The sequence below is a fragment of the Lagopus muta genome, chromosome 11, assembly GCF_023343835.1.
Source record: "Lagopus muta isolate bLagMut1 chromosome 11, bLagMut1 primary, whole genome shotgun sequence".
NCBI lineage: Eukaryota > Metazoa > Chordata > Aves > Galliformes > Phasianidae > Lagopus > Lagopus muta.
The window spans coordinates 18,442,780-18,456,902 of NC_064443.1; the positions used below are offsets into that span (position 1 = coordinate 18,442,780).

Sequence of the window (14,123 nt, forward strand, 5' to 3'; positions counted from 1 at the left end):
TGTCTCTCAGCAGGCCCTCAGAGCAGCAGGTGAGGTTGGATGCTCCCTTATCAGCAATGCTTAAGAGTTCTGTCCTTCTGAAATACGTACGAGCAGAGGTTGCTGGTCTTTATCCTTGCCCGTGGCAGAGGGTTGGAACGAGATGATCTTAAAGGTATCCTTCAACCCAAACTGTTCTGAGATTCATGTTCCCAACTGCTGTTCCAGTACACTAGCCAGCCTTGTGGTTCAGTGACTCTGCAAGCCAGGATCCTGGCATGCGGTAAGGTAGAATGGCTGCTCTATTTCTGGTTTTAAAAAGGAGATTTTCTCAGTTTTTGGTTTGAGGCTGTATCAGGAAATAAAGTTTAGGATTTCTACCTTAATTATCATCACCAGTTACCTGTTGGAACACTATTTCCAGGATCATACTACTTAAAGTAGGGTATCTTTGGTAGCTGGCATGTGGTTGATACGTATGTGTGAAGGTGTTAGGCATCCTGACCTAAACTGAAACAGTCGTGTTGTGACAGCCGTCAAATGCACGCACAGCACGCACAAGGATGCTTTACTGGAAATGTTTGTTTCATTTGTTTTTTCTCTGAAGTGCAGTGGAAAGTCAGTTAAGAAGCTTGAAAAGATGACAAAAATCAAACCTGTCAGCAAGTCACGGCACTTGCGTGCAAGGTGGTTCTTCAGCGTGGTTCTTTAGAAAAAGGCTTTTGTTCACTATGGGTTCATCACAGGGAAAATCCTCCTCTATGGGCTCCTCAGTTGTGCCACCAGCTGACACGGTCACCGGCTCAAACTGCAAACAGTGCTGTTTTTCATAAAGCAGCGACTCTTCCTGGAGCCGATGGTTTATGCTGCTCTGTCTGCCTTATGATTGATATGTTTGTTGTTAATTACCATGAGAATAAAATTTGCAAGATGCAGCTGATACCAGCTGGGTTTGGTCACTGGCCAGCAGCTCAGGGAAGTCATGCTAAGGCCTCGTGTGGCTGTGGCTGGCGCTTGGCAGCATTCTGTTTGCTGAGCCTGGCCAGGTCAAAGAACCAATTTAGAATAAGTGTGCTATCTGGATAAGTAACTTATCGTTCAATGGATGCTTTTATTTGGTTACATTTATAGAGATAACATTAAAGTTATTGATAGAAAGTATTAGATTACAGAATAATTCTGCAAATACTAAATGATTTGGGCTCACCAAGTCATCCTGTGTCAGGTCAGAAGGCCTGGGATGGTTTCTGTGCTGTTGCTAAGCTCATTGCAATGCCTGTTGGCACAGTGTTTCTCTTCAGTGTTGCCTGGTAGTGAAAGGAGCTTGTCCCTTGTGACAGGTTGGCTGAAACCTTGGTCACTTCCCAGGCCAGTCTTCTGGGCCTGGAGCATTTTCTCTCATCTTCATGTTTGGAATCTCCACATTTCTTCCTTCCATGGTTCTTAGATGTCCTTGTGGCCCTCACATACATAAATAACACCGCATGTCCTCAAACATCTCCTTTTCTTTCCTTTTTTTCCTTGACATTACTCATTTGTGGATAGTGGCAGGGCCAAACGTTGGTGGCTCCCTCTTGTTTCTGACAGCTCCATGTGCAGATGTGCTGCTCCTTCTGCCCTCTGTGTTAATCACTAAGATAAGAACACGCTCCTAAGCTTACCTGAGGGGCTTTGGGTCAACAGAAGCATTGCAGAGATGGGAGGGATGTCTCACGTGAGTATTGACCAACTTCCTTAAATAGCAGCACTTCTCTGTAATGAAAGCAGTGACTTTGTAGCGTTTCAAAGTCATGAAGCGGTGTCCTGGCTGCGGCTGCCTGGGAGTGATCAAAGGCAGAGGACAAGGCTCTGTGTATTCTGCTTCTCAGACAAGCAGGCAGGATATATTGCTATTCCCGTTCTCAATTTGTTTTTTCAATAAATCAGGTTTCATTCCTATTCATCATGTAAAGCTGTTGGGTTGTGAGCCGCTGCAGAATGCTAACTAATTTCATAATACTCTGCATAAGGTGACCCACTTACAAGTTCATCCTTCAGTCGTGTTTAAGCTCTGGTACTGATTTATGTAACAGCATATTGGTTTCATCAAGGATTGTCTGACCGCTCCCCATGTTGGCTCCTCTTTGTCCTGTACGTGATTTGTATTCTCCTCAACTTCAGATCAACTTTCTGTCCCTAAGTGTACATGGACAGAAGAACATTACCGAACCTTTCCAAAACTGGTCAGTGCTCTGAGCTTCTCTGTCACTTAGAGGTGTACTGGAATAGGAACTAAAAGGAGTTTAAACAATTCTGCAGACAGGGCAATGGAAACTGAGCACAAAATATCCCTTGTTCCACGTTTGTACATCTTCAGACAGAATGAAGATCAATTGCATATTATGAGCCACAGTCCCTTTGGTACCTGGAGAGGAAGGCAGAATGGTTTTCCTCTACACATTTCATAGTGTTTCGTTTCTGAACTGAGAATCAAATTGCAAATAACTCCTTTGTCCTTACCTTGATTTGTTTTATTTACTTTAATTCCACATTTGAGGGAGAATTCTGCTGCCTGAACGTGTGAGGGCTAGCACAATATACTGCATCTCTTTCAAATTACATTTGGAAGCCGTTGACAAGGGAGCTGCTGTAGTTGAGACACTTTGGCTTCTATAACAATAAGATCTGAGTCTCTGTTTTTCTAGGTTTCAGATTGCTGAAAACGAATTAACTTTCTGGTCCTTCAGGATGTGACACATTGCAAAAAGGTGAAATAATCTGCATTCATACCTTTGTATGAAGATATACATCCTGTTCCACTTTCTCTTGTAGCATTCGTTCTTCTGCCGACTCACAGAAGACAAGAAATCCGAAAAGTTCTTTAAGGTTTTTTATGATCGCATGAAAGTAGCACAGCAAGAAATCAAGGCTACCGTCACAGTCAACACGAGTGACTTAGGAAACAAAAAGAAAGACGAAGACTCAGACAGAGATGTTCCCAACAGAAAAAGAGGTAATCTCCAGTTGTGCCCTTTCTAAAGCGTCAAGGGAGAGGAAAATGCTTTTTTGAACTCATTTGACTGATGCAGTAATGCTCTGATCTCTGATCCCACAGAACAGAGTTCAGAGATCAGTGGTGCCCTGCCTTGGGATTTCAAGAGCTTCATCCCCTCTTCATCCATTTGTGAGATTGTGCTATTGAAATGATGAAAGGTGTTTTTGAGATGAGACTCTGCCACCTTGTCCATCGTGACAAGCTGCCCAAATCTGATTCGTAGCAATGACCATGGACTGTGGGTTGTGGTCAGTGCCTTCTCTAACAATGAGTGGAGAAATGCTAATTATCTTCTAGAGCAAGTCCTCTTATTATAACTCCTGCTAGTGTTAGATGTGTGTTCCCTAACCAATTAATATCAGTATTTGTAATTTTAATGTCATCTGCATAAAAGATGGGAAGGGGGTGATGTGATACCCTGGCGTCACACTAAACATACTTACTGGAACGGACTGGTGACAAATAGCTCACCTGTATGTGGAACTTCCATGGGAGGTGTGCGACTGGATATTTGGTCCTTTTTATTCGATTTGCCTGAGGAAGATCTGTTCTTGTGTATTTTAGTGAGGGAGCCTATGACCCAAATTACTGAAGAAGTCCGGGATCAGTTACTGGAGGCCTCTGCAGCTACAAGAAAGGCGTACAGCACCTACCGGAGGGAAGCTGACTCTGATGACCATTATTCAGCAGCAGAAGGAGCACAGTCAGCAGCCGACAAGAGCAAAGATGACCTGGAGATGAGTGCTGTGATCACCATAATGCAACCCATCCTCCGCTTCTTGCAGCTGCTTTGTGAAAACCACAATCGGGATTTGCAGGTCAGTGTGATGGCTGAGCAGCTGCGCCCGCACCGCCTCGCGTGGTCGCTGCAGAGAGGCAATGGGCACAAACTAGAAAAGTCCATTTAAACAACAAGAATGCTATCACTGCCAGGGTGATGGAAGCCTGGAACGAGCTGCCCTTGGGAGTTTGTGGCATCTCTGTTTATGGAGATGCTAAAAACCCAACTGGTGGCAGTCGTGGGAAGCCTGCTGTCTGTGCCACCCCCAGTGGTGTGTGATGCTCTCTGATATGTTTGTACAGTTCTGAGTGGTGAGCCCTGTCTCATCTAGCACATACCTCCACAGGAGATAAGATTTTTGCTTGCAAATGGACTGTAATTAACGTGATTTTTGTTCAGCATAGTAACTGCTGCTGCTGGATTAGAAGTGAAGTAAGGAGACGCAGTACAATGCGCTAAATGCCCTCATAAAGGAGGAATAATTGCCTTGATTGCATATTGTTGTACTGTGTGCCAGAACTGTAAAGACCCTGTGTGAGTGCTTTTTAGACCTGCCAAATCACTTCCGCTGAACTCTAATGCCCTGCTGCTGGCAATACTTGGAATCAAAGCTGTATGTTAATATTTCTGTGCTACCAACGTGTAATTCTTCTCACATTTTGTAGGTGCTGAGGTTACCTACATCAGGCTTTCTCCTAATTTTTCAACTATTTGATCTTTGTTTTGTCAAACAGTTCTCATGCCGTTAGCAATGTTGGAGACAAGTAGGATGGTAGTTTCACATGGCAGTATTCCAAACCACATGTACAGGATCCTTTCTTGCTGCTGGTTTTTGGCTAGGCACCGAAAGCTATAAGAACAAAATTGAACTCAAGCCACTGTGAAAACTTGGCCTGAGCTGTTCACCATCCCAAACAATTCAGTTCCCCAAGCAGCAGATACTGTCATTCTGCTCTAGGAAAGAAAGGGTAAAGTAAAGGTAAAGGGAACCGTCTCTCAAAAATAATTCTATTTCTACTTGCCTACCTTGATCCTTGCCTTTCTCCTTTGGTACTGAAGTGGAGATAGGAGCGTATCAAAAGCTTCAAAATCTGTCTGCAGCTAATAGTCAATATCTGAACTCATTGTCAATATTACCAATGTGTTCACAACCTAAAGGAATAAATAAGACTTGTGATTTATTCTAGGAACTGAGGCTTGCTGTGATTGCATAAGTTCAAATTTGTGTAATTTGTACTCCTTTCTATTAGTGCAGTGACAGGTTGGTCCAACCAAGCATTTTACAAGCCATTAGCAACTGTAAGAAGTCTGATATTTTGCAAAAAAGGAAAAGGCTTTTACTGTGAGCCTAGAAGGGTTCCATGCTGCGTGTGTTGCTCTTCTTGAGAACAACCAGTCAATCTCAATTCTTAAGAACTGTTGCTGATAGGTGGATGGTTGGACTGGATGATCTCATAGGTCTTTTCTAACCTTAGTGGTTCTATGATTCTGCCTTCCTCCAGCTTGCAATGCCTTCAGGTGAATGGAAAGTCTGGGACAAAGCAAGTGGATGCTGCAGTACATTGTGTTACCCTCTTCAGGCTGAATGCATTGAATGTTGCCACGGAGGGCATCCAATAGCTGTTCCTCTGCACACAGATACTTGGGGTTCTTATTACGCTTACATTAGGTGTGACCTTTTGATTCTGCATGAGCTCAACCTTGAAAGCAAAGCGTAATAGCTGTGGATGGCTGCAGGCAGCCTGTTGGCTGTTTGTTTGGCTTAGTGACAGCCACGACGGTTTCTGTAGGAGGTCTTTCCTTTACTGTCTCTTTTCTGAATGGAGACATCCCTGTGCACAACAGAATTAGTCATATGAACTGAAGCTGGTGATGGAGTGAAGCATGTAGGGACTGTTTTGCTGTGAGCAGGAATGGAACTTGTGGAAAGCGAGGAGGGAAGGGAAGTGGGATTCCCAGCAGGAAGAATCTGAACATGTGTGTGAGTTTGTCACCAGCCTTTCCCTGCAGCCACATTTAGAGATGCTGCTTCAGTGCTGCACTTATTTTTTCCATCAAGATCAAGTGTTTATTGTTCTGATTCTTTTTCTATCAGGTGAATAATTTCTGTGAAATAAAATAACAATATTGTAATAATATGCTGACCAGCCATGCTCAGATTAAAGCTCTATAGGCTACCTGCTGTCCTTGTGCAAAAAAAAAAGCAGGAATTGATGCAACTTTTGTTGCTGTTTCTTACTGCTTCTTTGATTCCTAATTACTGAAGACACAGCACAGGTAATAAAGAAAAGTAGGGCTTTGCATGCTGCAGGATAGTGATCCCACTTGGCTGGCAGAGCAGTACTGCAGAATGCAGAGGATGAGCAGGGTTAGCTTGTCATGTAGGCAGGAAGCATATCTGAGAATTAGCTTAAGGTCAATGCAGACTGTAGTGTTCAGAAAAAAATGCCTTGCCTTGCCTGATTGCTGGGAAAACAGAAATCTGATCATTGCAAAATCTCTTCACTGAGACTCGCCTCTTAGCTGTCTTCTTTTTTGCAAAGTTTTTTTTCCAGTCAGGGATCAGATTTCTTCTAAAACAGAGACTGTTCAATGACAACATTTGGGCTTTGGGGGGAATTACCCATGTAAATGGTAGAGCTTTTCCTTCCAAGGATTCTGTGCCTGTCCGTGCCTGAACACACTGAGCTAGTATTCTTCAAGCAGCCAATTTCATTTTAAGTCTGTATGTTTTCTCCAAAGGATATTCAGCTTCAGGCTGTGTACTGGGAAGCAAAGTCTGAGGCATTAAGCATTGCCTGCAGATGCTGCCTACACAAACGTGGCCATATCTGCTGGTGTATCCTAGAAGTAGGGAAGATTGTGCTCCCTACAAATGGATAGTAGCATGAAGCATCTCCAGAAAGTTATTCACAGAAGCAGGACTTAAGGCTGCCTTTGAGTCTACTTCATCCCATTGGAAAGTGTTCGTCAACTGAGTATTGAGGATGCTTAAAGTCAGGCTGTAAGTTTGCTCTTTTCCTCTTTTCTCCTTAAGATCTCATAAGCTGTATATTTCTCACGTGTTCCAGCTGAATCTGCAACTCCATTGCTCTTTATTGTGAACACAGAGGGTCTGAACTCAGGTTCATTACCATCAATCTCATTGGGATTGCATTTTCAATATTGAAGACTTGTGTTCCCTTATCACAGCCTGAAGGCTGATCTGGGTGATAGAAAAGGAAGAGCTCAGACTATTGGCTCAGACTTCGGCGGGGATTCCCTTGGGCAGTTTCTCCCAGTTCTGGCAGTTCCTGTTTTCTGCAATACCTTCACCTTGTTTAGCCATCTAACACTGTCCTCTTGCTTCTTTCCTTTGTTTTTATTGACTTTGAATTAACATGCCGAGGCTGGTACAAGCATAGCTATTATGAGAACAAATTTATACCACAGAGAAAGTTGCTTTGCTCTGTTGCTTTCACTATTACCCATTATTTTTGCTTTTTCTTCTGGAGGGAAGGGAAAAGCTCTAATTTCTGTAGCATCAACCTTTCTACGCTCTGACAAGTTAATCAAAAGTCAGGTTGTTAAATGAGCAATTGGTTGAAATGTGCTGAATCACTGTCACCTTTAGTCTGCATTCATAGACAGCATTTTCCTTTTTTAGCTTAGCCTTCAATTGAATCTGGCAATTTCTCAGTCTGTTTGCCTTAGACTTATTAGTCTGATGCAAGCACTGGAGGCAATCAGTTGACAGCACTCGGCTGCGGGCTTGTGGAGAAGACCTTACTCATTCCACAGTTCCATGCATTTTGTTCATCAGCTTTTTTTTCCCCCACCTTTACAGTGTTTTGTGACCTGCCTGCAAGGAGCCAGGTGGGACATCTCCCATTGACACTGCCAGGCAAGGAGGTGCTGGTGTCTGTTTGGTTATCCAGAGCATTGCTGGGAACTGACTGACAGAAACCGGAGTCCTTGGGAAATTGTTTCTCATTAATTGTCCCTCTTTGGGCTGTTTTATTCTTTTTATTTCCCATTTGGAATACAAAAGAGAGGAAACACGTTTAATCCATGCTGATAACTGTGGTATTTCATTAAACGCACTGTTCCTAATCAGCAACTTCAAGCAGGGATTACAATAATTACGTGGGAAGAAATGCAACTGAGAGGATTACACGGAAGGACAACTTCCTTTCAAGTCATGCAGTCGGTGCCTCCTCACCAATTCAGGTGGTGCTGCTGTGAAGCAAAGGCAGGGAATTGTTTTCTCTTGTCTTGGAGAAGGGTCTCAGGAGGAGCCTTCAGTGATCATTAGGAGTGAAATGTAGCAAGCAGGATGGAAGAAAGCTTCCAAGCTTAGAGGAGCTTTCTGATCCGTACTGTATTGCCCATTCTGTGCTGCTTTTAGTTCTCTAATGGATGCGCTCTGTTTATTGCATGCTGTCTTCTATAAAAATGTGAAGCCAATAAGCTGCTCGAGCACATTGCACATGGCAAGCAAGCCCTGGAAGTCTTAAATTGTCTGTCCAGGCTCCCTGTAATGAAGTTCCAGTGAAATTAGAGCAATATACCATGCAATGCAATTGCAGGTTGATTAACTTAATAAAACGTTATGATCCAAACATCAATTTGTATGGTTTATTTCTTTCCTCCTCCCTGCCCCGGCTGTAACATGCTGCAGAATTTCCTTCGCTGCCAGAACAACAAGACCAACTACAACTTGGTGTGTGAAACGCTGCAGTTCCTGGACTGCATCTGTGGAAGCACAACTGGTGGGCTTGGACTTCTTGGTCTGTACATAAATGAGAAAAACGTAGCTCTGATCAACCAGACGCTGGAAAGCTTGACCGAGTACTGCCAGGGGCCCTGCCACGAAAACCAGGTAATGTGTCTGTGAGGTGCACATCCCTGCCTCCCTGTGTTTGCAACATGTGCTCTGCTGGGCTCGGCCCTCGGCCAGCTCTTGTGTTGTCATACAGGGCTGCTCACGTTGCTTGCCTGACAAAAGGGATTTGGTTGTGTTTTACAGCACTTTGTCTCTGTAACGCAGGCCACAGAATGGGTGGAATAGCTGTCTTTTAAATAAAACTGTATCTTTGCAGAGCAACTCCATAACAGAGCAGGACTGTATTTGAAGCTGGCAAGCTGCTGTCAGTTTGTACATTTTAGTCATATGCCATTACGAAAGCGAGGTTACAGGGCAAGCACAAAGGTTGTGGAAAATTGCATTCTTTGATTAGACGTGTCCACAGTTGGTGTTGTTTGGCACATCTGAAATAAAGAAAACTATCCCTAATCTTGGCAAAACACTGTTCTTCCTTAGCTGCTTATTCAGCCTGAGCGCTTTGGCATGTAAGTACTTAGTTTATCAGCTGTGTTGTTTTCTGTGTCCTGGGTTCGGGTGGTTTCAGGAGGACACGCCATGGCTGACTGTAGGAAAAGTGCACAACCAAATGCATTTATCTCATGTTATTCTACTGTCTGGAGTTTTCTGTGCCATTATTCATCATGAGCAGCTTACCAGGCGATGAAAGAGCTAACTCTTCTGTTCTGGCTGGGTCACTGACCTGGGCTGCGTTTTCAGTGTAGACAATTAATGAAGTTTGACTAATTTTATTTGGACAGAACTGTATTGCTACTCATGAGTCCAACGGTATTGACATCATCACAGCATTGATTCTCAATGATATCAACCCTTTGGGAAAGAAGAGGATGGACCTTGTATTAGAACTAAAGGCAAGTGAATATTTTATGTGGTCCTGTTAGCATAAGCAAGATGAAACATAATTTTATTGCTGGAATCATGCTGATGTTTATTATATCCCAATAGTCACAAGTGCTGAAAAGTTACACAGAGCTGAACGCAGTGCCCAGGGATTGTTTGTCATCTTCTAAATGAAAACATGGAGTCCCTGTTTTCACACGTGGTGACTGCAGGCAATGCTGAGGAGTCCTAAAATAATTACCGATGAAAAATGTAATTCCAATTAAAAATTCTGTTGTTTGTGAGCTTTTTATACGCAGAGGAAGTCAAATTTCTTGTGCTGTACCTAATTGCCTCATACTTCATTACTGCTGTTAAATTGGTTGATGTTTAGTCATCAAGAATTTTTGAGGCTACTCATATTAATGCTGAATGAATATCAGTGCTGGGACTGATTTCAAAGTACACTAGCAGGTTGTCTTCTAACTGCAGTAATCATGGAGTACTCCCAGTTCAGCCCATGTCTGAGAAGTATTTCCTTTCTGACTGCTTGTCCTGTCTCACAGTGCACTGTCTAGTTGTCTTCCGTTGCCGACTCGCACCATTAGTATGGGTAGTGTGGGTTTTTTATTATTCTAAATAAAAAATGCTTTTAGACTCAATTAGCATTATACTTCAAAATTAAATACTTTTATTGGTTTTTATTGTCAATCATGATGGATTTTAATCTTAATTATTCGTATTAAAGTAGTCTGGTGCCTTGTGGTAGTTTCCCATTTCCTTCCTCCTCTTCTTGGCATGAGCAGGTCACAGAGTAATTTTCAGTTAAAAGCAGCAAAGCACGTCTGTGTCTTCAGCCTTGGCTGTCCTTTGATTTAATCAACAGAGTCTCCAGTAGTGCTGAGCTGCACCACCGTGGAGCTGAAAGCGTGCAGTAATGCTGCAGTGTTTTTCACACAAAACAAGATACACCAACCTCAAAACCTCAGCCTGTGACAAAACTTGAGTTGTTTAATTTGGTATTCCATGATAAATAGGGTTTGGAAAGTAAAAGGAAAAAGAAGAGGCATCCGAAGCGATTCTGGGCAGCATGTGTGGAAGCTGGGGCTGGGTGTGCTCTGCTTTCGGCTCCTGGCGATGACTGATGTTGTTCTTCCTTCCCTTTAGAACAACGCTTCAAAGTTGCTCTTGGCGATCATGGAGAGCAGGCACGACAGTGAGAACGCAGAAAGGATTCTTTACAACATGAGGCCCAAAGAGCTGGTGAGTCCCTAGGCACTCTGCATTCCCTTGGAGTGAGCCAGCAGGTGCCATCGTGGCTCTGGGTGACCCCATCAGCCCCAGCACTGCGTGAGAGGACACTGACAGCCCGCATCCTGATGAGGGTTGGATTGAATGAGTGCCGTGTTTGCTGGCAGCGGCCCTGGCTAGTTCTCAGAAAGCAGGAGCTTTACCTGGTTCTAACTGCTAGAGCCAGCTGCTTCACTGCTTCTTAAGGAGGAGATCCTCATCCTATACTTCAGAGCCTGTGTAACGAAACCGTTGGCACAAAAGACAAATTTATTCTGTCCTAAAAGCTGTTTGTTAACCAGCCCACCACACTGCTAGAGTTTAATGTGCTAATTGATGAAAACACAAACAGGAGATTCACAGCACAGCTGAAGCACTGACAGATTGTCTCAGTGTGTTGAGCTGTGGTGTGGCCAAAGATCAGAAGGTGGTGAAAGTGATGTGGTGTGCCATGAGTGTGGCCAAAAACACATTCATTGGAGGGAAACATCAAGTCTGGTATCTTGTGTTGATGAGCTGGGCTGAAGGTGCCGAGTTGAGGTTTCCTGTTTTACCCTGGGTGCTGAGAAGCCCTCTGACCTTCCTCTTGGAATGGTACATGCTCAGATGCCTTCTGCTTCTGTAAGAGTACTCCACATGTGCTGGCCTTAGTGCCCTTCAAACTGAATTGTCTCTTTCCAGGTGGAAGTGATAAAGAAGGCATATCTACAGGGTGAAGTAGAATTTGAGGATGGAGAGAATGGAGAAGATCTTGCAGCATCTCCTAGGAACGTGGGACACAACATTTATATATTAGCTCATCAGGTAGGATTTCACCTACGGTTTCTGTGAGCACTAATTATCACAAACTGCAAACACCAGGCAGCCTGTTTTTCACTTTTTAAAACCATTGTTTTAATGGTTCGTCTCTCAAACTCATTGCAAGTTCTCTTTTTATAGCACAATCTTAGCTTTAAAAAAAAAATCAGAAAGTTCTGCAATAAAAATAAGAAAAAAAATTGGAGTTTTGTAATTGGAAGCGGGCAGATTCATGACTGAGTTTCTGAAGCCTCATAATGAAAGTTCTTGGCAGTTTAAGGGAGTAAGGGTGGTATTTTTCAGCTTTATCAGAGGTTATTTCTACACCTGAAGAAATTCTTCTTGTGGGTCATTTAAACCTCAAGGAGAAATCTCAGTCTGCTTTTATTGTTCATGCCACATTCTCTCTCCCATCACTTATGTTGGAGCCAGCCAGTTCCACTGCACTGCTGTGTGTTTGAAAGGTCAAAGGGAAAAAGTAATCTGGGTCTATTTATACATTGATGCTACGTAGATCCCTCCATTAGAGACTCCATGTTCCTTTTACATCTGAGAAGGAAATTTGTCATCATGCTGTAAAATGAAAGTAGAGCATCTAGAAACTTTCTTTTTTTGAAGCAGTGCTTTGTGAATCTGCTTTTCAGTTGCTGCAAGCATTCTCCTCCATCCCTGCTTCAGTGCTGGATCAATCAGCACACCTTTGAATTAGGGTGGGTGTAGGACAGACTGAACGTGAATGTTCAGGAACTTTCCCCAGTCAGGTGAAGGGTGGGAGAGAATGGGTGAAAGAGGAATACAACATAGATATTAAAAATATATATATTTGAATCATTATGACTTGCACCCAAAATAGAGCTGCAGGGTGTCTGGTTGGAACAGAACAAGCCTTCTGTCAACTCTGCCCTTTCTTAGCAGCTGACTGCATACTATTTCTTTTTTTATGCCAAAAATCAGAAATTTAATATCATAGAGAGACATCTGGTGTTTCCCACTCCCTTTGCATTCCTTTATTTTAGTTGGCTCGTCACAACAAAGAGCTGCAGAACATGCTGAAGCCAGGAGGTCAGATTGAGGGAGACGAGGCTCTGGAGTTCTATGCCAAGCACACGGCACAGATTGAGGTAAGAGGGAAAATGGAGACTGCTGGGAGAGTCCTGGGGATGTGATCTTCTGTGGGAAGACCAGTTGGAGAGGAAAATCCGTGTAATTGAACGGCGGTGACATTGCACACGGTATTTTGATGGAACTCGCTACCTGTGTGGACTGTCATCTTTGACATAAGAATATATATTTATTTTTTCTATTTTGTTTTTTGACAGCCTCTGGGGGAGAGCTATTTTTGAGCTGTCATGTGTGGGCTTTAAGATGGAGCTAAGCAGAGCTCTGTTGGCAGGAGGAAGTGTAACTTCACTTATGTTACATTTTGGCCGGTGCTATTGCTTAATCCGTAAAGCTAGTGACATCTTCTGCTATTCTTTCTGTATTAAAATGAGAGCTTGGCCTTGTGCGCAGTCGATCTGAGAAGCTTTTAAAAGGTAAAACATTCACAAACCTGGAGAGTTCACAAAGCTCTCTAATAAGCAAGTTAAATAGAACTGTTACTTCTCAGGCGACGCGTGGCTAAAACTTGCTAAGATCACTGAATTGGGCAACCAGATTGTACTGAAATGCAGAGCAGCTTTGGAGCAGGATTTACCAGGCCCTTTGGAAGTTCCAACTAAGAACAATATTGCCAGAGTAAGACCGTAGCAGAGAATTTATCCATCTTGGAGCTAAATGTAGGCCTGCTTTGAAAGGTAAATTAACTGGAGTCTGTGTCAAGATGCTGTTCTACAGAAACGCTTCCAAGTTTCTGCATGTAGCTGATTTTAAAGAGGGGAAAGAAGAAAGCAGGCAAACTAAGAAGTAAAAAAAAATGTAAAAGTAGGGAAAACTCCACTAAGACTGTTGTTCAGATTGTCAGGTCAGACCGTACAATGGAGCAGATCGTCTTCCCTGTGCCCAATATATGTGAATTCCTCACCAAGGAGTCCAAGCTGCGGATATATTACACCACGGAGAGGGATGAACAAGGCAGTAAGATCAATGATTTCTTCATGAAATCAGAAGACCTCTTTAATGAGATGAACTGGCAAAAGAAATTGCGAGGTAAGTGGTTGTTGCCAGTGTAGCTGTGTGGAGTGTTACCAGCAGAGTATTTAGGTCAGCATTTAAGAATGTAAAATGTTGACTTGCTAGCAGATGGTTACCTAGTGTGGCAGCAACCTTGTTGGTTGTTTGAAAGAATCTGCTTCTCTGCACGATGGCGATATGCTGTAACAAAATCAAGCTTAAAGCCACCGCAATATGGACCAGGCGGAGGGGATCCAGGGAGAGCAGCAAGAAGGATCACAGGTCATCTTTTTTAAGGTTCAAGGGAAAGGAATGCGTCTGTGGGGGCTTTGCTGAAATGAGATGGCATGTGGGGACAGGGAGAAATGGTGAGGACAAAACTGAAGAAAGCAGCAGTCTTCTCTCCTGTGCTGGGTACAAGGAGCAGTTACCCTGCATGGCAAGGG

General features: G+C 43.3%; 1 protein-coding gene across 1 annotated transcript in view; it reads left to right on the top strand.

Annotated features, from left to right (window-relative positions):
- Positions 1 to 14,123, top strand: part of ITPR1 (inositol 1,4,5-trisphosphate receptor type 1) — a 149,443-nt gene that overhangs the window by 104,000 nt on the left and 31,320 nt on the right. The window contains exons 44-51 of the mRNA XM_048957818.1: positions 2,791 to 2,971; positions 3,578 to 3,831; positions 8,455 to 8,655; positions 9,399 to 9,509; positions 10,645 to 10,740; positions 11,449 to 11,571; positions 12,582 to 12,686; positions 13,521 to 13,713. Of these exons, the coding sequence (XP_048813775.1) occupies positions 2,791 to 2,971; positions 3,578 to 3,831; positions 8,455 to 8,655; positions 9,399 to 9,509; positions 10,645 to 10,740; positions 11,449 to 11,571; positions 12,582 to 12,686; positions 13,521 to 13,713 (1,264 nt within the window). The remainder of the gene's footprint in view (positions 1 to 2,790; positions 2,972 to 3,577; positions 3,832 to 8,454; positions 8,656 to 9,398; positions 9,510 to 10,644; positions 10,741 to 11,448; positions 11,572 to 12,581; positions 12,687 to 13,520; positions 13,714 to 14,123) is intronic.